Below are 23,452 nucleotides of genomic sequence, written 5' to 3'. Positions count from 1 at the left end.
AGCAATGGCCTAGGTGACACAGCTCCACTGTTATTTGTTGCATGGTAGCATAAAAAGCAGACATGAATACTCATTTCTTGCTAATGCTTTCAGATTCATTATGAATGAGGAAAACAAAATTAATGGGTTTGATTTTATGGTGAATTTCCATTAGGGGATTGTGCTCTAGCTGCCAACTCATCTGGATTTCCTAGGAAATAATGGTTTAACCACAGTGTCATTGTTGTTTGTAGAAAAGAATTGATCAAGCCGTGTAAAAGGTTTTGTAAAAGCATTCAAAAAATGGGAAAATTCCCAGTTGCCTCCTCTTGCTTTTAGCACAATGATCTCTAACTGCTTCTGCTTGATCCTAAATTGATGTGTAATTTTCAAAGATTGTGATATAGGATATATTTATGGTTTCACAGTACTAGGGGTTAGAGAAATGAGACTTTGGAAAGGAAAAACCTTTGTCAAAACACAGATTCATATGTGCTGCATGCTGTCACAAAATATAGTAGTAGTACAAGGAAGCAGTTACACACCCTCTCAAAGAGCACTGAGAATGAAAAGACAAATCAACTGCTTGTCCAGATATCTGAAATATTTTGCTGTCATGCAATCATTTCTCAGAAGTACTTTATGTAGGACAGAGTATGGGCTACAAGGAAGGGAAAACATGGGTAACAATGAAGGAAGAACAACTTTAACCATGGAATTTGTTAACCCTGTCAGAACAGTACAGCCCTGAAAGGACTTCAGGAGGTCACTTGCTGGTTGACAGTCAGATTCTCAAAATGTTTGTGTAACCCCTGCTAAGATTCCTTCTATTACAGCAATGTCACACCATTCCCATGCTACTTAGTCCTTTAGTATCCCAATAAGGTTTATTTCTTAATAGCTTACCTGAACATTGCTGCATTTTGAACCCATTATTTCTTGCCCTAGCTTATTAGGTCATGGAGAAGAAACTCTTTCTTTCTGATATGGATTTACAATCCAAGAACTAATAGAGGCCTGTACAAGACACCTCTACATATTCTGAGAGGGTGTGAAGGCTGAGAAAGATTCCAATATAGTCAGCTCCTGCAGTATATAAGATGCCCTGCATGCTTTGTAATAATTGTAACAGTCAGAGCTGGGCCATATACTAAGCATAAAGGCAAAGTATTTTAAATAAGTACTTAAGGACAGACATGCATAATAACCAGTAGGAAGAACAGCAAACACACAGGGAAGGGACTGGTCAATGTATGCAAAAAGTAAAGGTGACTCAGTGTCGTTGGATTTAGTGTTGACAATATAAATCACCAGTATATTATAGTGCTTTTGACTTTTTGCATAATTAATTCAATAACCTGAGCAATTAGCCCAGTCTTGATTAGTGTCTGAGTGAATGATAGGCGATAGATAGGTGATCAAGACAGACAAACAGTCAAAATTAATATGGTTTAGTGTGTGGTTTAGACTGTGGAAGGTGATGAACTGAACAGAAATCCTTTGTCAACAGCAGCCAACAGGGGAAGGATGTTCTGGTTTTGGCAGGGGATAGAGTTCATTTATTTCATAGCAGCTGGTGTGGACTATGTTTTGGCTTTTTGCTGCAAACAGGGCTCATAAAACAGAGATGTTTTCACTACTGCTGAGCAGTGCTTATACAGTGTCAAGGTCTTTTCTGCCTCTCACACCAACCCACCAGCAAGGGAGCTGGGCAAGCACCAGCTGGGAGGGGACACAACTGGGGCAGCTGATTCCAACTCACCCAAGGGATATTCCATACCATGTGGTGGTGTGCTCAGCACATAGAGCTGGGTGAGAGAGAAAAAGGGAGGGAGGCATATTCAGAGTAATGGAGTTTGTCTTCCAAATAACCCTTACATCTGATGGAGCCCTGCTTTCCTGGAGGTGGCTGAACACCTGCCTGACCACAGCAAGTGGTGAAGGAATTCCTTGTTTTGCTTTGCTTGTGTGCACAGCTTTTGCTTTAGCTATTTAACAGACTTTATCTCAACCCAGGAGTTTCCTCACTTTTACAATTATGATTCTCTTCCCCATTGCAGCCGGATGGAGGGTGGGGGTGGGAGAAGGGGCTGTGTGATGCTCAGTTGCTGGATGAGGTTAAACCATGGCAGAGGCTCTCCAATACTTGCCTTCCTGCTTAGAGAATATGAAGTATATATTCTCCACAGAGAGTGAAAAGTCTTGCCTTATCTCTCTTTGCCATTTCTTGTGAAGGCCTGTCTCTATAGATAGCATATATCCACACTGGAGACAGACAGAATGCAGTGAGCCCTCCTAGCACTGAAAGAAAAGCCTTGCCTCAGCTCACCCTTCGCACTAAGGCTTTTCTGTCTGTACAAGAATAATTAGAGGGAGAGCTTTCACCTCACCTCACCTTGTGAGGCCCTTTCTCCTGTGCAATACACATTACCTCTCTGTGTGTTCCAGGGTACATTTATACCAAAAATAGCATATATGATCTATACAGACAAAAATGTCTCAGGCAAAATAAGGACAGGTGTATGTATTGCATATGTACATGTCTGTGCCCTGAGGCAGGGACATGGAGCAGCCTCACAGAATCAGCGAGATTGAAAGGGACCAGAGTGGCTCATGTGGTCCAACCTCCCTGCTCAAGCAGGGTCAGCCCAGAGCACATGGCAGAGGATTGCGTCCAGATGCTTCTTGAGCATCTCAAGACAGTCAAGTGAGAGGAACTCCACAACCTCTCTGAGCAATCTGCTCCAGTGCACAGTCACTATAAAGTTCTTCCTCATGTTCAGGTGGAACTTCCGTGCATCAGTTTCAGCCCGTTGCCTTGTGTCCCATTGTTTGGCATCACGGAGAGGAGCCTGGCTCCATCCTCTTGGCACCCCCACTTTAGGTATTTATACACTATATAGATGTATATTTAGATATGTATTGACAAAATCCTCTCTCAGTTGTCTCTCTTCCAGGTTTAACAAGCCTAGCTTTCCTCAGCCATTCCTGGCAAGTGATGCTGCAGCCCCTCATCATCTTTGTTGGCCTCCACTCCCGGAGCTCTATGCCTCTCTTGTGCTGAGGAACCCAGAACCGAACACCACACGCCAGATGAGGCCGAGCAGAGGGGAAGGATCACATCCCTCCAGCCTCTCCTCACCCTGCCCCGGCCTGCCCACGGAGTCACACATAAGGCATAGAGCCCCGCCACACACAGATTGAGCGGGCCGGGCGGTTTGTCCCCGCCACACGGGCCGTTCCCGCTGGGACCGGGTGAGATGAATCCCTCGCGAGACGTGAGGCCCGGCTGTGCTGCCCGGCCCGTCCCTCCCTGCTCAGCCTGCCCTCCCTGCTCAGCCCACCCTCCCGGCCGGGCCGGGCCGGGTGGGGCGCGGCCTCACGGCGGAGCGGCCGCCGGGGGGCGCTGTAGGCGGCGGCGCTCGGGGCCGCGACGGCGCGCGCGGCGCTCGGGCCCTCCCGCGGTTCCCGACCTCTCTCGGCCCCGGCTGCGGATCGGGGCGGCGGAGGAGGAGGCGGAGGAGGAAAGAGAGGAGCAGGCGGGAGCGGGACGCAGTGAAGAAGCGCTGCGAGGAGCCATGTCCGCGCCCGCCGGGCTGCCGCCGCGGCCCGCAGCCGCCGCCGCCGCGTTTTCCCCGGGCGGGCCCGGCAGCTCCCTGGAGGCCGCGGCCCCTGCGAGCGGCGCGCCGCGCTGCCAGAACGGTGAGGGAGCTGCGCGGGGCCCGGGCGGGCGGGGAGAGGCCCGCGGGGTCCCCGGGACGAGCCGCGGGGCTCCCGCGGGGGTGAGGCCCCCGTGGGTGCCGGGGCCTGCGCGCTGTTCCTGCCTGCCGGGGGCGGGCGCGGGCCCGAGGATCCGGCACGCAGCGGAGCCTTCGCTGAAAGGCAGCGGGACCCGCGGAGCTGCTTGGGGAAGGTGCGGGCCCCGCGGCTGCGTACGGAGAGAACTTGAGAAAGGGCAGCCTCTCCCGCTTCCTGAAGGGGCGAGGGAGGGAGGGGGGATCCGCACCTTTATCTCCTGGCGGGTTTGGATCTGCCCGGTGTTGTGGCGCCTGTTTGTGGCGTTTCAGGAAAGCTCCGGAGGCCGAGGCACCTCCAGGCCTCGATGCTGGCTGTGTTGCGTGAGAATGGGCAGAAAATCGCGTATTAGGGGAGAGTAGTCACTTTGTAGGCTATGTATGAACTTAAAAGTAGTGGGTGGGTAAGGCGTTCACACAACTGGTTCTTGGGATTTGAGCTGAACAGGGAACATCAGACCAGTGAAATGTGGGTCACTGAAAAACAAAGGCAGAATAGTTTGAAGTCACAAAATATTGACGCCCATTTCAGGCAGAGAGGTAGTGAGACTGACTGTAGTATGAATGAAAGTAAGGAGTGTACACTTCCGCATTTTTAAATTGGTGCGCTATAAAATCAGTTCTTTATTGACACACCACGTTAACTCTTCAAAATCCCTATATAATAATTTTATTTGTGCAATATTGGTTTGGTATCTAAATTTGGCCTCTTATTTGCATGGAGTTCTAGCTCATACTGTTAAATCTTTTGTAGTCATGCTATTTTCTGCACAGGTGTGTTTTCTGTGCAGGGTAGGGACCTACAAAATTTTTTACGTGAGAATTGTGAGCTTTTCTCGTGTCCAAAGGGGTAGTTCAGTGCTAAACACTTAAATGCCTATACAGTACATGTTGAGGCAGTCACTGAAGAAAATAAAGGTAATTAAATGCTAGGTTTTAAGGAGATACTGATGCCTCATTTGTATCCAAACTGGTATTGTGATGCTGGGGTTGTAAAAATTGTTCAGATAATGCCATTTTACTTGGCTTTTAGTCAAAAAAACATGCCATTATCAGGATACAGCTGCTACAGCATGAGTACCCTGGAAGTGTTTTACAGAAACAAATAGAAGCTGTCATCCTATCTTCTCTTTATGTTCTTAGCTTAATCATTTTAAAGACCCATCGTTACTATTTGTTGTTTTAATTAATTAACTCCATGTTGCTGCTAATATTGGTAGAAACAGCTTGTGTAAAACCAGACCAGTTATTTTCTGCAAAACTCTATTTAATTCTGAGAAATGTATACACTGTTCAATAACAGCCTTAAATGTTTATTGCATAAGTTTGGTTTTTGTGTTCCTTTAGATGTCTTTGATGACTTTAGTCAATAACCCTGAATTTTTCATTTTGTGACATCTAGAAATGGCATTCCAAAAATTTTTGATTGGTCTATCTATTGTCTGAGTACTAATCTCCTGAAGTTACAACACAGGATTTGAGGTTTTGGGGTGTTTTTGATGGAAATAGAGGGGAATAGCAATAGAAAAATACCAGTGGAAAGTTCTGTACTGTATAATAAAAACTAAATTTCATGAACCGGATTGTCACTGCTTTTGAAATTTAATTTTATGTCATTGGAGTCGAGTTTAAGTGTAAGATCCTGATGTGACTTGAGCTGTTTCTATATTGGCTGAAAGAAAACACTGGTGTATGTCTTCCTTTAGAGTGCTCTGTGTTTTAATTTGGTAAAATGTGAATTTTTAAGGTAAAACTATGTAGTTGCTGCCATCTAATGAAAGAGAGTGCTTTTTGCAGAAAGCAAGCAGCCTGTTGTACATAGAATGATATTTAAAAGGATGTTCAGGTTTGTTATTAGTGAATTTTGCCTGGTTCAGTGACCAAGTCTATTTGAGATCCTTGGAGACTTCAGTTTTTGTTAAATTTAGGCGTGATTGTTTTGTTGAGTTTTGAAAATTAACTTCTTCTGTGTATGGTATTTTTTTCTTCCTCCTTTCTTACAAGTTTGGGAAGCTTTTTTTTTAGTCTTAAAGTGGCTTTGTATCTAAGTGGAAAATGACCTATTTCCTAATTTCAGCATAACAAAATGGTTCTTGTTAAATCAGTACTCAAGGATGATTTCTTCAGTAGTGATGGGGGACTTCAGCACTAACAATTTAATGTATTGAAGTGCAGCACTGAGAGGATAATTGTTTTATATTCCCATGACTCTTTAGAAGAGTTTTGTCTGGTGCTGTCTGCAGCTGGTTTGTGAGGCTGCCGTTGGTATTTCTGCTGGCATTTTGGAAGCAAAATTTTCACTATTGTCTTGTTTAGTCTTGTTTTTCATGCCTCCTCAGACTGGGGATAGCTTTGGTCGATTTAACAAAGAGAGCAGAGATGTGAAAGATGGGAAACCTCTGAATATTTGGTGACAATGGGAAGCTGTGTGAATCCTCCTGAAGGAGGAGACAGCAGTTCTGTGGCTGAGCTGCAGTGCGAGTTCAGCATTGCTTGATCTGCTGGTTTGTTTGCCAGCAGCAAACAAGGGGCAGTGGTGCTGCCCCCTGCCCATGGGGGAAAGGACGTGCGAGGAGGCTGTGGGAGTCTGCTCTGGAGGTGGGTAAAGGGGTGTTAGAAGTTTTGGAAAGCTCACAGGTGGATTTGGATAGAAAGGCAGTGTGGTGGTGTAGCATCCATAGATTCCATGTAGGTAGGGTGCATGGCAGATGGCTGAATTATACTGCTGAGGGAATGTGTGGCCATAAAAACCAAACATGACATTAGCAAGCAAAACTTTACTAATTCACATGGTGGTATAGCCATAGCACTGCTTCTTTTATTTTTTTGTGGGAGTTTGGAATTTTTTGCATTGTGGCTCTCCCCTCCATTAAAAAAATTAGGATTTTTTGGGGTTCACCTGTTAATGTCTGTGTAGTCACACATTGTAGCTTTATATAATTGCATGCTTTATATAATAAGTATTAATTTGTTCGTAGAAGGAGAGGTGCACTGCTTTTGTTACAGAGATGATGTTTTAGAGATAACCTCAGCTGCACACAGCAGGTGTTTCAGCTCCTTTATGGAATTTTTTGAGGTATTTTTTCAGGTGTTTTGGAAAGGTGGAATACCTGAGACATTGGGACTGATTGTGCAATTAACCAGATTTTGAAATGACACTGAAGACGTATTTTGATTTCCAGTGTTGAAAACTGTCAGATTATGTAGTCACCATTCATAGCTTCAGCTACTAATTGCAATATAAAAATTACTTTCCACTCACATTCTTTGTAATAAAATGGACAAAAAACTCACTTCAGATAGTGAGAATAATCTTTCATCTATAATTGTAAAACTTGCTTTCAAAGGACCTGCAGCTTGATATCAATATAATTTTTCAAATGTTGTCTGTCTTAGTGAGGTTTTCATGTGTGTTTGTAAATGTTTCTGCTTAAAAAATGTGAATAAAAAGAACTCTGCATTCTATCATGTAGAGACTGATATCTTGTATTGGTAATTTAATCTCAGTTTATGGTGTGTATTTTGAAACAAGAGCTAGATACCAGAAGACTGCAGTAGATTATTTGATATGCAGCCTTTCATTTAGGAGGCAGGTGCTCCTAAACCAGTTTCTAAGTTAGTTAAATCTAACTACCTACTGTCTAACTAACTAAATTAGTTAAATTTAACTGACCTGCTCAGTTAGTTAAATCTGCATATATCAGCAGAATAGATGCACATTTTATTTTCAAATAAAATATCTTTTCTTGATACACAAGGTGGCATAGCTGCTTAAAGCCATAAACCTTGACACATATAAATTATTGCTGTATCTTTGGGTTTGCTTTTTCAGACTTTAAAAAGCAGGTCAAAAGTCTGGCAAAGTTCATGTAGCTGTTTAATGGCTTGCTAACCCAAAATCGTTTTCCTTTAAAGGAGAAAAAGCTATGCAGCTCTGTACAGCAGCTCCCACTTTTTCAAGAAGTAGGTGAATCAGAAGCATAGCTCATACATGCTCTCTTCAAAACTTGAGATAATTTTTTTAAGCTCTTTATGCTTTTCCCCCAAGCGCCTGTCTGTCTTTTCATCCAGCAGTCCAAGTTACTGTTCTGCAATTTTTTAGCTTCTTTTTCTTCTGCTCAACTTCCTTTCAGTTATGAAAGGGCATTTTTAATTTTACCAGAAAGCAATTTTGGGCAGTATGTTCCTTGCTTTTAGGGGTCTGTTAACAAATTCATTATTAAAATTGGCTTGCAAGTTAACCATAGGACATCTAGAGGTTGCTTGGAGAACAGTGATTTTTCAGAATTTCAAGACAAGAGAAGTAATGCTTAAGTTTTGTAATCATTGTAAATATTAGCAGGGGAATCAACTATTCATTATTACCTCAGCTGCCATTTAATTTGTGAGTGGGCCAGTGCTGTGTTTATGTTTTTATTGCCCAGGGAGTGGGAAATAACATTGTAGTCATTCTGTGTGATGTAAGCTATAGGGTGTGGGATTTCTAAGAAAGCCAGTTATCCACTCAAAAGCATCTGTGGTTCACTAAAAACAAAAACAGGGTTAAGGAATGGGACATGAGGAAGAACTTTGAGATTTCCCATTGAGCAGTTGGCTGAGACAATCCCTTTGGACATAGTTAACATTTGGTCTCTAGCAGCAAGTACTTGTTTGACCCTTGCTGGGCCAGTATGTAATTAACCTCTAATGTTGCACAGCCAATGGCAGTGGTACCAGAGGTCAGTTTCTCTGATACCAACATCTCTTACACCTGATGTGAGTATCAGACAGTAAATAAAAATGATGTGCCTTGTCAAATACTCTGTAGTTTCATTAAGAAAAAGTCCGTTTTTCTGAAAGCATAATACATAAGGACATAGAAGACAAATATAACTGTCCTGCAACTCTTTATCTTGGTCACTGTATCAAGGACTTGTAAAGAAGAGTACTTAATATATATTGTTATGTATGGACATACTGATTTCACTGCAGCTTTTCAGTTTCCAGATTCAGGTGGTTCAAACCCTTACAAATACCAGTTTGGTGCTTATGGTTGCTCACTATTTTTTTAAGTATTAACCCCCTATAAACTTTTAAAATATTCAAAATACAAACAAGAGGCAAACAATCTTGGCATGGAAGCCTCTTTCAAGAATGGAAGCAGTCAGTTTTTCTGCTTCTTCTTTGTGTATTTGCAAATTCCCTCAAATAGTGTTTTTATGCATTATACTTGGTTTATTCTCTCCCTGTTGATGAGAATCAAACTCAAAAATAGAAAAGGAGAAAGCAGTTGTTTGTTAGTTGAAGTGCAGAGTCCATTGGCACTTCGAGCAGATGCCCCTTTAATTAATACATGTGATGTTTTCTCTTCATTTCAGGTCCTATGCAGAGTCAGATGCAGTTCCCCTCTGGCTATGGCTCACATCTTCCAAACTACAGTGCGCCTTCAGGACACTATTCCCAAGTGCCCAATAAAGCTGCTGCTTCACATCTGGAGAATCAGTACAGAGCCAGTTACTACCCTGGTTACTATTCAGCACCAGCACAAAATGTTATGACATCTGTGGGTAGCAACGTGTTGAATGCACAGGAGTCACATCAGTTGTACAACAACGCTCCTCCCCATTCAGGGGTCTCCAGTGACAGACCTGTTCAAGGAGCAGTATCGTCTGCATCCTACTTGCATGTGAGTGCTCAGCAGTCATATTCAGCATTTGATAATCACTACAGCACTTCTGTCAGCTCTTCAGTTGCATCTCAGGGATTTCCCCTTAATTCTGATCACTACACTATGCCCGTGGTTTCTGGTGCCATGTATCCTAATGTTTCCTATCCTCCCGTGGCTGCTGGAGGTGTGTATGGGCAGACATTTACCTCTCAGAGTCTACCTGCTGTTGGACAGTTCAAAGAGACAAATGCATTTTCTAGCCAGAGTACATCAGTACCTCATTCCCTTCAACAGCACGTTCCAGTGGGATACAATACAACATTATCAACTGTTTCATCTGCTCAGGCTGTGCAAGACAACCTCAGCAGGAATCTCACTGGATCGGTTCCTAAAGTAAACAACCAAATAAATACAGGTATGGTGTTACTTGAAAGATTGTGAACCGCCAGATTTGTCTGCTAAACATAAGTAATTGTGTGCTCTTGTTGGCTTGTTTGTGTTCACTGTGGAATTCTGTAATGTAATTTTGAGTTCTGTCACTCATTCTTGTAGCTTTTCTAATTTGGTTACCACACTCCTCACAATAGCTGCTATTTGGTTCTATTGAGAAATACAGAAAAATACACTATTTAGGGGATGGTTGTAGTTTATTTGTGTGGTTTTCATGTGAGTGGCCTCAGAAGGGAGCTTTTTCATGCAGTTCTGAAGGAATACGTAATTTCTGAAATATGTCTGTTATTCACAATGATACTTTTTTCTTTTCTGGCTGGAGAATTTCTCTAAGTCATGGTTGTTGTTTCTTTAAATTTTGCCTTAGTGACCCTGTGAGAGACTGAAATGTTAGTGGTAATGACTCAAAACAATCAGCCATTTGTGGAGGCAGCAGGGTGCTTTGCTGAGGCCAGGTTTGCACACTTTTCCCCGGGAGTAGGAGGAGAGTTTATGGGGGTGTGGTGTGTAATGGGAAATCAATCCACACCAGACAGGGAGGGTGAACACCTACTGCCAGATGCTACAAGCTGGATCTTGAGTCAGGTAAGAAGCAGGCCCTGTGGAGGCAGGCTGGTACTTTTTATCATGCCAATTGGCCTTCCTTGCACAACTGTCACACGTAAGCCTGAGCGTGTTCATCCCTTCTGATGGGGCATAACTGACCCAAGTGCGCTGACATGAGAGGCAGCTTTGTGCCTTAGAAGAGGTCAAAACCAACCAAGTCCCCCGAAATGCTCCCAGCCTCAATTTCCAAAGGAGTGGGCATGATCCACAGTGATGCAACAGTGTTGCAAAAAACCAGTAAAACTCCCCTGCCTGCATCCAAGGGAAAGTGCTTGGAGTTCCCATGTACACCTGAACATAATTAACCTATTGAGGTCTGTTGTGTGGGTCCCCTACCACCAAGAAGACCAGAAGAAGAGGACTAACTGTCTGGATCTCCAGATTTCTATTTATCCAACACATATAATTTGTACTTATTGCTTTTCCACATTAAGCATAGGTGGCCTGCCCACCTCAGTGAAAATTAGTAGAACTTAGTCCCATTTGGATGGTATGAGACATCTCATGATGAGTCCAATGTCATCCCCCATGTGCTGTCCACACCTGGTGTCAGCTGGGTTGTGGCTGCTCAGCACCACTGGTATTCACTGAAACTTTATTGGTGCTAAGGTGATACAACTGCACATGCTTTACACACAGACACACACACACACACTGTCTGCAGAAGTGCAGAGTGCTCTGAGGCCAGGGCCTGGGCTGTCTTCTCCTGCCTTGACTTAGAGTGAGCCAGGGCTCTCAGAGGTTTCTGTGATACCATTTCCCCTGCACTCTGCAGAGAACACTCACAAATATGATGTCTGCCACAGCTGTGAGTTCCTAGATGTGTTTGTGATGATGTTGGTATTTGTTCACTTTTTCTACTGTGGCCTCTTCTAAGGATGTGTCAGTACACTTGAATTACACAGTCACATCCACCTTGAATGCTTGAATTTCCTTCACAAAAATTAAGTCTGGTTTGTATAACTCATTGCTGTCATCTCTTGTATGTGGTTCCTGAAATACTGTCCAATCTTGCTTTTTTGCTTTCTTTGATAATATTTCACATATGTAATTGTGCCTTTCAATTCTTGTATCCTGCACAACTGGGCAGTTCCCAATGATGTGGGAGCATGTTTTATTCTCAGCCTGGCAGTGCCTGCAGGATTTGAGATATTTTTCTTGTCTACCTGTTGTCTCTTGATGGGTCTTAATCTTCACTTTTCACTCCCTTTCTCTTATCTCTTTCTATTTTATTCTCTCTCTCTCTTCACATTTGTTGTTAGATAAAATTCATACTGTTGACATTGGCATATGGACTTGTTAGCACCATAATTCAGGAAGAGGTATCTCTGTAATAATTGTAATAATTGGATCTTAATAAACACGTGCATTTCCCCACAAAGTTCAGGAAACGTGTGGAACCCTACACGGATTCCAAGTCAGTTGGGGCTTTTTCATTAATATTTTTGATAAACATTTGAAAGAGGAAGTTGTAGCTGATTTTTGCAAGCAACAACTTGATGGTTTTAGTATGTATGTAGCTATAAGGTTGTGAAGGTGCCATTGAGGGCAAGTACACTCAGTCCTCCTTGGTCCTTTCAGCTTCTGTTTCATAGGAAAACTGAGTACCAGTTCATGGGGTAATACTTAGCAGGAAGCATGGAAGAGACTGGAGATGTGGGAGTACCTTCACAATGAAATATCTTGCTCTGCAGAGGAGAGAGCAATAGTCTGTGCAGGATTTGATCTGATTTTCTGTCTAAACTGGGAATTTCCTGACTTCATGCAGTTTTGACTTGTAAGCAGTGCCAAATTACAGCTTGCTTTCTCTACTAAAGACAGATGTTGCATAACTGTAGGTTTCCTTTTTAATGCTAGATACTTCAGATTATAGTGTAAAGTTGAATCTGTGTTTGGAGTCCTAGTGGCTGACATTTTCTCAAACCAAGGACTTAAGAAAGAACATGGGTTTGGTAAAGCTTTTTTTTTGGGAAAAGCAGTTAAGCAGTTAATGAAGCTCATTCAATCCACAGTTTGAATTTAGTTTCAATATTAGTTTCCTCCCCCCTCCCAAGACTAGGATGTAGAGTGTCATTTAATATTAGTAGATTTGAATTTTGTACTGATGAATGTTCTGTGTAATTTTCTCCAGTATTTTCAAACCATGAAACAAAATATCATTTAAAAAAAGAAATATAGGGAGCACTTTGAAAAGCTCCTGAAGTTACCAGCATTTCATGGTTGTGCATAAAAATGGATTCTTTCAAGGACTGGCCAAAAAAGTTGACTCTGTTCAGTGCAGAATGTGCAGCTGGACTTGACAGAATGCAGGTGTCTTTCCAGAATAGCACAATATGAAGTAGGCATATGAAAACAACTTTTTTTTTTTTTCAAACTGTTACTGTTTTATTTACAGAAGTTTTTAATTTCGATGCTTGTTAATTTTCTTTCCTGTAGAGTTGTCTTGAAGTGATTTGTTCATAGCAATTGTTTTGCAATGAGCAGCCGTTTTAAAGGTGGAACAGTGGAGCTGACCAGACAGTGAAGAGAAATATGAGCAATAATTTTTATTTTTGAACCATTCAATGCTGCTCTTAAGGGGGTGATTGAGTTAGTATATGGCCTCAAGAAAAACTACTAATATTACACTTGGATTTCAAAGAACTAATGATAGATTTGGCTGTCATAATGCTGTGTCATGGATACTCACTTTGCAGTTATGAAAATAAACACTGATCCACTGTTTCTGTTGCACTTGGGTAATGCTGCAGTCCTTGGTTGGTTTGCTGGACTGTAGGCCTCAATACACCACATGCAGACTCTTTCTGGGCTTGTAAAGCTGCTGATAGAAGCATGCCCTCTGCTTCATTGCACAGTGCACAGGTTTCTGGAAGTGATTTATCTGCAAAATACTTTTTTTCTCTTTCCCCTGAATTCTGGTTCAACCTCAGTATTTCCTGACTAAGAAAAGCAGATAAACATAACAGCTGATAGCAAGGCTGAAGGAAGAGCTGGACAATTTTAGTACTAAACCTTGAACACAATTTAAACATTTTTGGTGTCTTGGGCTAAACAAATTGCCTCCAATGATATCTGGTTTCTTTTAATCTAGAATTCAACATCTTTGGCTAAAATATATTAAAAATCCAATTGCTACAACACCCCAATAGTAAAACAATTACATAAATAATTACAAATAAATGCATAATAATTAAATTGTAAAGTAATTATAGTAATTGTTTGATCCTGGCATAACTGGTTTGGTTTTGAGATGCTGAGATGCTTTCTAAATTTCCCAGTGCAGTCTTACTGTTCTCAGATGGAGTCATTTTATAGATAGTATTCTATTTGTTTTCAGCCTTTAAGAAAAGGAGTTGGATTTTGAAAATTATTTGCCAATTCCTGTACATCCTTGGAAAGTGTCTGAACGCAATACACAAGGAGCATAAGGAAATAATGAATGATCTGTTGCAAGGAAACTTTCTGAGTATTTCATCCTCCCTGCTTTCTTCAGGAAGAAGCAATGATGGGAAACAGTTGCCATCTGTTCTATGCATAGTTTTTTGCTAAACTACTTGAAAAAAGAAAGATTTACTGAAATTCATAAGTGTGCTTTCTATGACTGTTTGTGTAAAGAAACTTAGATACAGTATCCTCCTCTTTGTCAGGGTGCCGATAAGAGTTTGCCGTCATTGCCCCTGTGCTGTGAGAGATGCCCTTACAATCTTTAAATTATAAATAAGCAAATTGCAGACAGACTGTCAGACAAGATGCTGCAGTTTTAGCGTATTTTTCCAAAGCAGTTTTGTACAGTCAGCACTGAAAGGTCTCAGTGATGAAGATGAATCCTTTATGTAGAATGATGTGTTGATAAAATCTGTGTCCAAACAGGACTTACTCAGGAATCTTAGGCTGGCGAGAGTTTTTCAGAAGTTGTTTGATTACTGAATTGTTTTTTACTTGAATCAAAAAAGTTGTCAACACTGGACTTGAATTGGTTTCTTTAAACATCCAATTTTATGTATAGCCTCGAAAAGCCTTCAGCATGTTGAATTTACTGAGATCAAATCTCTTAACTTCTGTATGTTAAGTACTAAGGACATGGAACTGCAACAAAGTATCAAAGTATTTTCATAAGACTTCAACAGCCCCTTTCTGAAATAGCTGAAGTATTTTCAGCAAGTATGCTAAGATTTCACTAGAAGAAACCAGATTTGTTTTAAGAGGATTTTTTTTGATGGTAGTTGACTGCTCTTGGTGAATAATAGCCAGTGAGAATAATTTTTTTTGCTTTAGGAAGTATAAATAAAGTAGAATATAAATATCTCTAATTCAAGACTTTTCTCCTTGGAGGTTTAAACTAGTTTAACCCTGCAAAATCACCCTCTTCTGTCTTTAAAATCTGTACTTCAGCAGAACAGTCTTGGTAAAAATCTGTTCATGAGTGTTACGCTATGTAAATTTCATACTTTGTATTATTTCGGTTTTTTGTCTTTCTAGGTCAGTAGCTTTCTTAAATGTTTTTCCAGTTTATTTCAGCTTAAATCGTAGCACTCTCATTATTCTTGGTGCTTTTCAAGTTAGCATGGATGTCAGCCAGGATGCCTGAATTTTACTGGACTCCTCTGTGAGGAGAGGGAGCTGGAGAGCTCCTGTGGGTGTATGGCATGGGCTTCTTTGCATCCTGCTATGGACAGTCTGCTTGAGCAGGAGACACTCTAATTTCATTATCTCACGCACATACTTCCCCTTATGTCAGATCAGGATGTAAAGTCCTTGCTGCCCCAGTTCCTAGGAATGTAGGCTATAATCCTGTAAATCTGCTAATATAGGTGTGCTTGAAAAAAGGGAAGGACTGCAGCCAGTACTGAAAGTCAGGGCAAAGGATGATGTTGGAAAACAGGCTGCAGGGAGGTGGTGCCTCTCTCCTTAGAAATTGTGTTATGTTGGGTGCAGGGGGTTTTGGGGTTGTGAGGGCAGGAAATCAAGACCACAGATGAAGCAACTCAAGAAGGATAATTCTCGCATGTCCTCTGAAATTTTGAGGAACTGTGGTGATACTTTTAAACTATGACCTCTAGGTCTCCAGTTAGACACTAAATAACAACTTTGTGATGATGTATAGGGAAAAATGATGAATTACAATGCTAATTTGCCCAATTCTGCAGATTCTTTCTGTAACATGCCTTTTAGCTGTAGATCATTATGCTTGAATATTGTTAGTGCATGAGTTGTTCATGGTTGAGAGGCATGAAGGAAAATCTTCAGTACACACTGAAGGTGAGGAAATGTGGTTTTATATGTTAATTTTGTTCAAGTGATTCCTTTGGTCTTGGTTGCTTACAGCATTTAAAACCTTTGTGGAGTCACCAAATAAAGTTTGACATTTGATTTTGCAGATTGGATTTTTGTACAATGAAAAATATGTTTTATTTCTCAGAGTTTAGAAACATTTATTTTACAATGCATTTAAAGGATTCACGTAATTTTGAAGGTAATTGGATAACCTTTGCTTGAGAATAGATATTAGTACTTGGCAGGAAGGTATTACATCTTCCGCTAATCCAGGTGTAAATTGGTTTTGGCTTTGAGCACGTGACACTGACATTGCAGCATTTACCACTCTCTACAGCAGTGCTTGATGAGCACGTGGATGTGGCAGAGAACTTCCCTTGTCATCTTGCATGTCTTGCTTGTGGAAGCTGCTGTAGTAAGAACATTCCTGCTGACAGGTTCTGAAGCTCCCATGGGCAATCTGCAGGATACTGTGTAGAAGCAAAGATTATAGCAAGTCCACTGCAGTAAAAAAATGCTCTGTATGTTCATTGGAAAAAGGCATCAGTTCCATTTTGATAAGACTTGCAAAAAGCTGCATGCATACTCAACTTCAGATTTTAAAATTGAAAAATATATAAAAGATAATAAAGATGTGTACTGTAAATTTTGACTGTAAATAATAAAAACAGAAGGATTATTTTAAGCTGCCTCTTCTTCTTCACCCTCTAAAGGAAACCTCAACTTGCCCATGAAGTTCTTTGAGATATCACCTCCATTATTTAAGGAGAAGTTCAGGGACTGTATGATCTACACAGCTATATGTGCAGAAGATGCAAAGTTAATATTACCTCTGCATCCTTTAGCAAATTTGGTAACTTCAACAAGTACTCTACAAATGGAGAATTTTGCTCTTGTTTAATTTCTGTGTTTGTTTACTGAGAACTTTTGGTAAAACCACTTCCTTTCTCTTCTTTTTAACAGCTTGGTTGGTCAGGGTTTTTTTAGAAAGAATCATAATACAGATTTTCTCAATTTATAAGCAAAGAGCACCCCTTAGTTGAGAGCTAACTTAATTGAAATTATGTTGTCCTTGTCTGATTGGAATTTCAGCTGGACTATGTTACATCTCTCAGAACATTAATCTGACTTTTTTTAAGCAGATTATATCTAGTCCAGATGTCTAAAACACATCAGAAGTTTTGTGGAATACTCAGGGTTGATTGAAACAGATTGCTTGGAATATGAGTCTCATAACTGAATACCCATATTGCAAAGTGCCAGCACTGCAAGGGAGACATAGTACTGGTCTTCTACTGCACAAGATTTCCTCCCATGAAGAATGTTGAAGGATGTATTTCAAGTGGACTACATTCCACTTACCTGGGAACAGTAACTTATAAAAGCACAGCATTGTGGGGATGTTGTCAAAAAGAAGCTTCAGCTAGCTTAGTCTTGCTTGTACTGCATCATGCTTGCTTTTTTTTTTTTTGCTGTTGTCAGAGCAATTTGTTCATTATAATGGAGTTTTAGCACTGAAAGTATTGATTTTTTTAAAACAACCAATCCTTCCATAGATACTTGTTTGAAGGCATCTCTCTTTGAAGTACTGCATTGTTTTTTGTAGTTACTGTGGAATCAAGTGTGATTGCCTGTGCTGTGTAATTGTCTGTGCAAGTACATACAAAGGGTTCCTGCTTTCTGCTGTTGTTTTCAGGTGGCATTGATTCTTCACAGCCCGTGCCCTCAGTGAGCCAGAATGTTCCTTTTACCAAGCCTGGAGTTGGAACATCTGCTGCCTCTGCTGTGATGTCGTCAGTAAGGTCACCTGCTCCAAGCCTGTCTTCAAAGCCACCATCTTCACCATCTGTTACACAGTCACCAGAGCTGGCCCTTCAGGAAGGTACTAAAAGGGAATGGGAAGTCACACTACAGGCTTTTGCTGTATTCCACGTGCACACATGAATGCTGGAAGTTTTACAGCTGCTTTTCTATGTTTGACTGGAGCACATCTCTGGCGTCTCGTCAGGCTCCCTAAGTGGTGGTGCTTTATGTCACCTTGGTTTTAGATTCTCTTTGTGTTTGATTTCCTTTGTCCACGTGTTGTTGCCTTTGGCTTGTTTGTCTTGTTGGCAGTCTTACATGTCTCTTGCTCAAAAAAACCTTCTTTTAGTTCCCTTATTCTGAAAAAACTGCTCACTACTTTAATTTCCTAGAGGAAGGTTTTAAAATTAGCTTGTAATTAGTCTGTATTGAAAAATGAAGTGTAAACTAGAAACCTGCTAGTTTGTGGAAACAGTGAGTTTGAGGATTAAGTTCAAACTGGTAGAATTGTTTTCTTAACTGCCTAGCTGTAAGTGCCCATGGAAAGCTGCTGCAAGAATTCTTGTGGGAAAACCTGTGTTTGTATAAGCTCCTTCCTATTCTGATGTTGGCAGCACCTTGACAAAGAATCAATTGGCTCTTGAGCCTTCTTCAGTTAAATTAAACTTTACACTGTCTTGACACTGCTTGAGTTAAATTAAACTTTACACTGTTTTGACTTGCCTCTTGATTATTACATGTTTCTGTATCTAGTATTCCAAATCTAATTGACTGCATGATTTTTTTTATTTTGGCCACGTTTTCTCTTAGCAATTTCAGAATTTTAAATTCTTATGGATGAAGAACTCTTCACTGAGTTCTTCATCCATAAGAATTTAAAATTCTGAAGTTCTTCCACTGAGAGGTGGAAGTAGGCATTAATTTCATCAGAATAATATGGTATCTCTAGTGTTCAAAATATTTGGCAACCCCATGGTGTGTGATTATCACAGAATATTTTTTTATTCTTAAATTACAGAATCCTCTGACGTAAATAACTAAAGTACCCCTTTTCCTCTTTTTTCTGGTAGAATGCAGATTACAGGTTGTTCATCAATCATTTATATATCTATTAGAGGAAAAAAATTATTCACTGCTGTAAAGTCCTATGTACAGCGTATCATTTTAAAGAAAGTATGTCAATTTTTTGAACTGTGGCCCTTGCACAGTTTTATAGTTGATTTTGGTGCTAGATAGACTTTGTGTTGTAGGTGTGCTTACTAGAAAGTGTTGCTTCTTTTTCCAAAGAAATTGCGAACCATGTTTTTAATGAGAAAAAGGATTTCAGCTCTTTAACTGTGATTGCTTTGAATGTGCAATGTGTGTGTTCTGGAAGTGATTCCTGTGAAATGTGTGAACACCTGGTACAGCAGCTACAGATCAGTTCAGTGGCTGCTGAACTTCCCTAAATTCAAATGCTTCCACTAAGTGAAGGTGAATGCAGTAAGTAGCTGAATGAGCACATTCTAAAAACAGCAGTATGTTGGCAGTATAAAGATAAGTTGTCAGGAGTTTTTATTGCTCTAATTTTATCTTTTTACATGTCATCACATATAAGTTTCTATGTTCAGATGATGGTTTTATGAGCATTGGAAGACTTCAAACTCTTCTCTAGTTTTGTTTGAGGAATCTGAAATAAATAATGTACTCTTGCTTTTTTTATCAACAACTTTTTTATCAAAAATTAAATGTCGTAACTATTTGTGGAAGTGAACCTACTGAAAAACCAGAACACATGTACTAAATATTTGCCTGGGTTAGAATTCCAGGTATGTTTCAGCTGCAGTAATCAGATGGACTTGATTTTTTAAAATATTTTTTTTGAATTATAGAATACCATTGTCTACATGAAAGCATTCTGAAAAAACCCAGTTTGAATTAATTTTTGAAAAGGATTTCATTGTTTTAGGCTCCTCTTGGGGCATTCCTATAAAAACTAAAAAATTCTAATTGTTTACTTGACTATCTTCAACAGGACAAAAACCTTAAAATGTATTGAAGTCTATTTAATCTTACATAACTATCTGTCCAAATTTCATGCGCACTTTATGTTTGAAAGGCTTTTATGGTGAGCATGATTGAACTTAAAATACTGAAATAGTTGGTTTATTTCACAGACAAATATGTTGTTATCCCAATTTATCTTCTGTGTCCTGCCACCTACATTTCTAGGTGTCTGTAAATTATAGTGGGATAAAACCTTTGAGTGCAATGTTATTATATCACAGGTACACTGCTTGGAGGGTTTAGAAATTTCCAGTCTAAGAAATTTGTGATGATTTAAATTATGTGGTTGCATTTTAGGCCAGATTTATGGAATAACATGACTCAAAATAAATAATGATTTCAAAATTGGTTTGTGCAGTTTTAAAAGTGGGAGATTTTAGCACCATTATCAAATCTGTAAAAGATACTAAGCAGAACTGAGCTGTCACAACAGAAAACATGATTAGGCACATGATGGCACTTGGAATTGCTGTCTGCAGCCACCCATTTCTGCCCTCAATTGCTTTCTCCCCTGTGTTGGCCTACTATTGGCATTGCTGGGCCAGTAGTGAACTAGAAAGGGAGACTTTTCCACCTGTCAATAACTTTTTAAACTATGTTATTTTTCAGCCAGATCTATTCTCCAGAGTTTTTTGGTTTTTTTTTTTTTTTGGTCTGGACAGTTGTACCAGCCCAGCACAGTCTCAAAGGCAGAAATCTGTAGTACTGCTGGCAATGAAAATAAATCTATGCAAACTCATAAGGCTGCTAAGAATCAAACCAGCCCAGTCTTCACAGCATTCATAGTGACATAATTCATGATTCCTAAACTTCTGTGTCGCTATTTTTCAATATCTTTTCTTCCTTTTCTTTCTGAACACCTGCATCCTTAATGCATGTGACCAGTAATGAGTAATCCAGTCCTTTTCTCTCATCTGTGTATGCTTGGAATTTTTGCATTGGCATGCACTTTCCAGGTAGATATCCTTTCTTTCTTCTTCTTATCCATGTACTTGATGTCTTTACACTCTACTTCTCACACTGGGCACATCTACTTTTGCTTTGGTTCTTGCTGTTACAGTGCAGTCTTTCTTGTCATCCTGACTTCTAACCCTTTTACTTGCATGTTAGTTATTTTAAGGTAGAGGGGTTTTCCCTCTTTCACAGTAATGCAGTTCTGTTTTATCCCTCAGTAGTTCTCCCAGGCCCGAGAAAAGACATAGTCTGTTCTTGCACAGATAATGATTTTCTTGTATTCTCCTTCCCAAATGCATTCAGTAAATTTATAAAAGATGGGACTAGAGATTACTCAAATTAGCCCTGTGTTTTAACAGTATGGGAAAACTGAAGCACTGAATCTACTCAGTGGCACTTGGGATGATTTTTCATTCATTGTTGTGACTACTTGAAATACAGAGGAATTTGATTGGAATTGTACAAGTATTAATGCCCTAGATAAAAGAATATAATGTCAATCTTTTCTTGCACCAGTCTTCTATGAAAGTTCGCCTTCTCAAGAACATTATTATATAGTTTTGCTTTGTTTTCTTTTTACTTCCAATATTTGAGTACATACTCTTCACCTTGATTCTGTTGGTGTTTTTAAAGTTAAATTAAAATGCTCCTCTTGGGTCCATTTGCTAACCCTTTTTGAAAGAGCCATGAAACTAACAGCATTTATAGACCGTATTTTAAATAAAATAAAGGTTGATACAGTTGATTGAAGTCATGGATGGGCATATTATTAGTTACCATAAAGGTTTCAGATTATACATAACACAACACTTCTATAATGCTTTATAGTATTAAAATAAGGAATCCTGTTCAGTGGTGCCACAGTACTTCTATAGAGGGATAGAACCTCAAATTCCCAAATATTTGAAGAGTTTTGAATACTTAGGATATTTTCTTGTCATAGCAATCCATTAGATTGATAAGAGAGAAGCAGTGATTACTTGCATTTATTTAGCATGTCACTGCCTGACTAGAAGCATATTTAAAATCCTTGCTAACCCTGCCTTGTCACAAGAGAAATGTAAGATTTCTTGAAGATGCTGAAAATGCATCAATAACAACTAATGCAGGAAATTAATTATAAGCCATTGCTGCATGCTTTACTCTGTTTTGAAATGGTGTGTTTGTGGTGCTTTTGTGTATTGCTCACATATGTTTAGAGTAGATATTGTAAAAGCAAACAAAAAAACTAAAAAAATCCCTAATAGGTTGTGCTGTGGAGGTGACAGCAGTAACAGTTGCTGCACTGTCACCAGATACTAGAAGTGCATGGTACAATCATGTGCTTATGAGCCCGAATTTAGGCACTCATGTAAACATAAGACAACCCAAATTTTCAGGTTTACCTAGCTTTAATTTCCCTGATGGTGTTGTGCTCTCTGTATGTGTGTTTGTACTCTTGCACGTGGCAACAGCAGTATTTTTCATTCATTTCTGACAGAATTCCAATATGAATTATTCTTGTCTTAAAAGGGACAGGTGTGCCAAGCAAAAGTTAATACTAAAGGTTTTCATAACATAATTGAATTTATGTGGAAACAACTCCTTTATTTCTGTGTATTAATTTATGAAAGTACTCCACTGGATAAACCGGTATTAAAAAGATAGGTAGGAAGTCTGTGTTTTTAATTTCCTGGTACACATGCACATACACGCATATGAAATTATCTGCTAACTTCCATGTGCTACTAATATTTTACTGAACTAGCCCACTAATAACTGCTTCTAGGGTTGTAGATTTAACTTGCTGCATGCTGGGATTTTCTCTGGAACAGCTGATTTCTCTCACTTTTAATGCAATGATTTGTGATTCCGTTTCTCGTCTTTCCTGTCTGTCTGACTCTGATGTTTGTGCTTTCCAATTCACAGGCATGCAGTATGGTGGATATGTTAATAATCAAGCTAGCTCTGCACCAGCTCCCTTGTCATCAAGTTCAGATGATGAGGAAGAGGATGAGGAGGATGAGGAAGCAGGTTGGCTTTAGCTTTACACCAGTATCTTGTTCTCTTCCTACTCAAGGTTTTCCCCATATTTCCATCCCCTGAAACTTTTTATTTCTTTAAGACAAAGCATCACCCTGACTCTTCAGCTTGAGATTTCCCAGCTGTTACTAGTATAGTAAAAAAAAAGGATTTCTGTAGTGACCAACAAATAGGTCCTTTTTTTGTCATGTTAATATCAGATGTTTTATGAATCTAACAAAGTAATATTTACAACTTGCAAGACTCCCATATTTTTAGTGTTATGATTTGCAGTGAGTTTTAACTGAAGATAACTAGCAGTAGAACTTACACTGATAGTTGTTCGGGTTAAGCTACCAGATGCCATTTGTATCATTACATTAAACAGCGTTTACCTTGTTTCTCATTTTATGCATAAGGAACTCATACAATTAAGGTAGTAAACATTGAGAGGTTCTAGGTGTGCTTTTTAGGACAGTAAATTAATCGGTGCTGATTTTTTTCTCCTTCTGAAGGTGTATGTCTCAATGGTCAGGTTCAGTGTTAATCTGCTTGCTTTGTAGAAAATTTTAAAAGTTTGTTGATTTTTTTTTTTTGTTAAATTGGTTGAGGTGTTACATACTTGGTTGCATTTTGCCTGTTTTGTCAGAATGATCCGGATTTGTGAGTTTAATGTTTCTCACCAGTTTAGTTTCTTCAATTTTGGTAACCTTTCCTTTTGGAACTTGAAGATGTCTTTACTGGCTGAATGAGTGGTACCAGTATAAAAAGTTTTTTCAAGATAAACATGAGACTACTACCCTTGTTGATAGATGGAAGTAGCAGCGCATACCTTGTACTGCTGGCTTTTAATATTGATTTGGAATAGGAAACTATTGTAGCTTTTTCTTTAGTTTTA

General features: G+C 39.8%; 1 protein-coding gene across 2 annotated transcripts in view; it reads left to right on the top strand.

Annotated features, from left to right (window-relative positions):
* The first annotated feature begins 3,557 nt into the window (after nt 1-3,557).
* SEC24B (SEC24 homolog B, COPII coat complex component) overlaps nt 3,558-23,452 on the top strand; it is a 48,779-nt gene continuing 28,884 nt past the window's right edge. Inside the window, exons 1-4 of one of the 2 annotated variants that reach the window (XM_066548129.1) lie at nt 3,558-3,681; nt 9,131-9,835; nt 17,447-17,632; nt 22,462-22,566. In XM_066548129.1, coding sequence (XP_066404226.1) covers nt 3,558-3,681; nt 9,131-9,835; nt 17,447-17,632; nt 22,462-22,566 — 1,120 coding nt within the window. The remainder of the gene's footprint in view (nt 3,682-9,130; nt 9,836-17,446; nt 17,633-22,461; nt 22,567-23,452) is intronic. The other variant, XM_066548130.1, reaches the window with a different exon arrangement.

The sequence above is a fragment of the Molothrus aeneus genome, chromosome 4, assembly GCF_037042795.1.
Source record: "Molothrus aeneus isolate 106 chromosome 4, BPBGC_Maene_1.0, whole genome shotgun sequence".
Taxonomy (NCBI): Eukaryota; Metazoa; Chordata; class Aves; order Passeriformes; family Icteridae; genus Molothrus; species Molothrus aeneus.
This window is presented reverse-complemented; position numbering and strand designations above follow the sequence as displayed.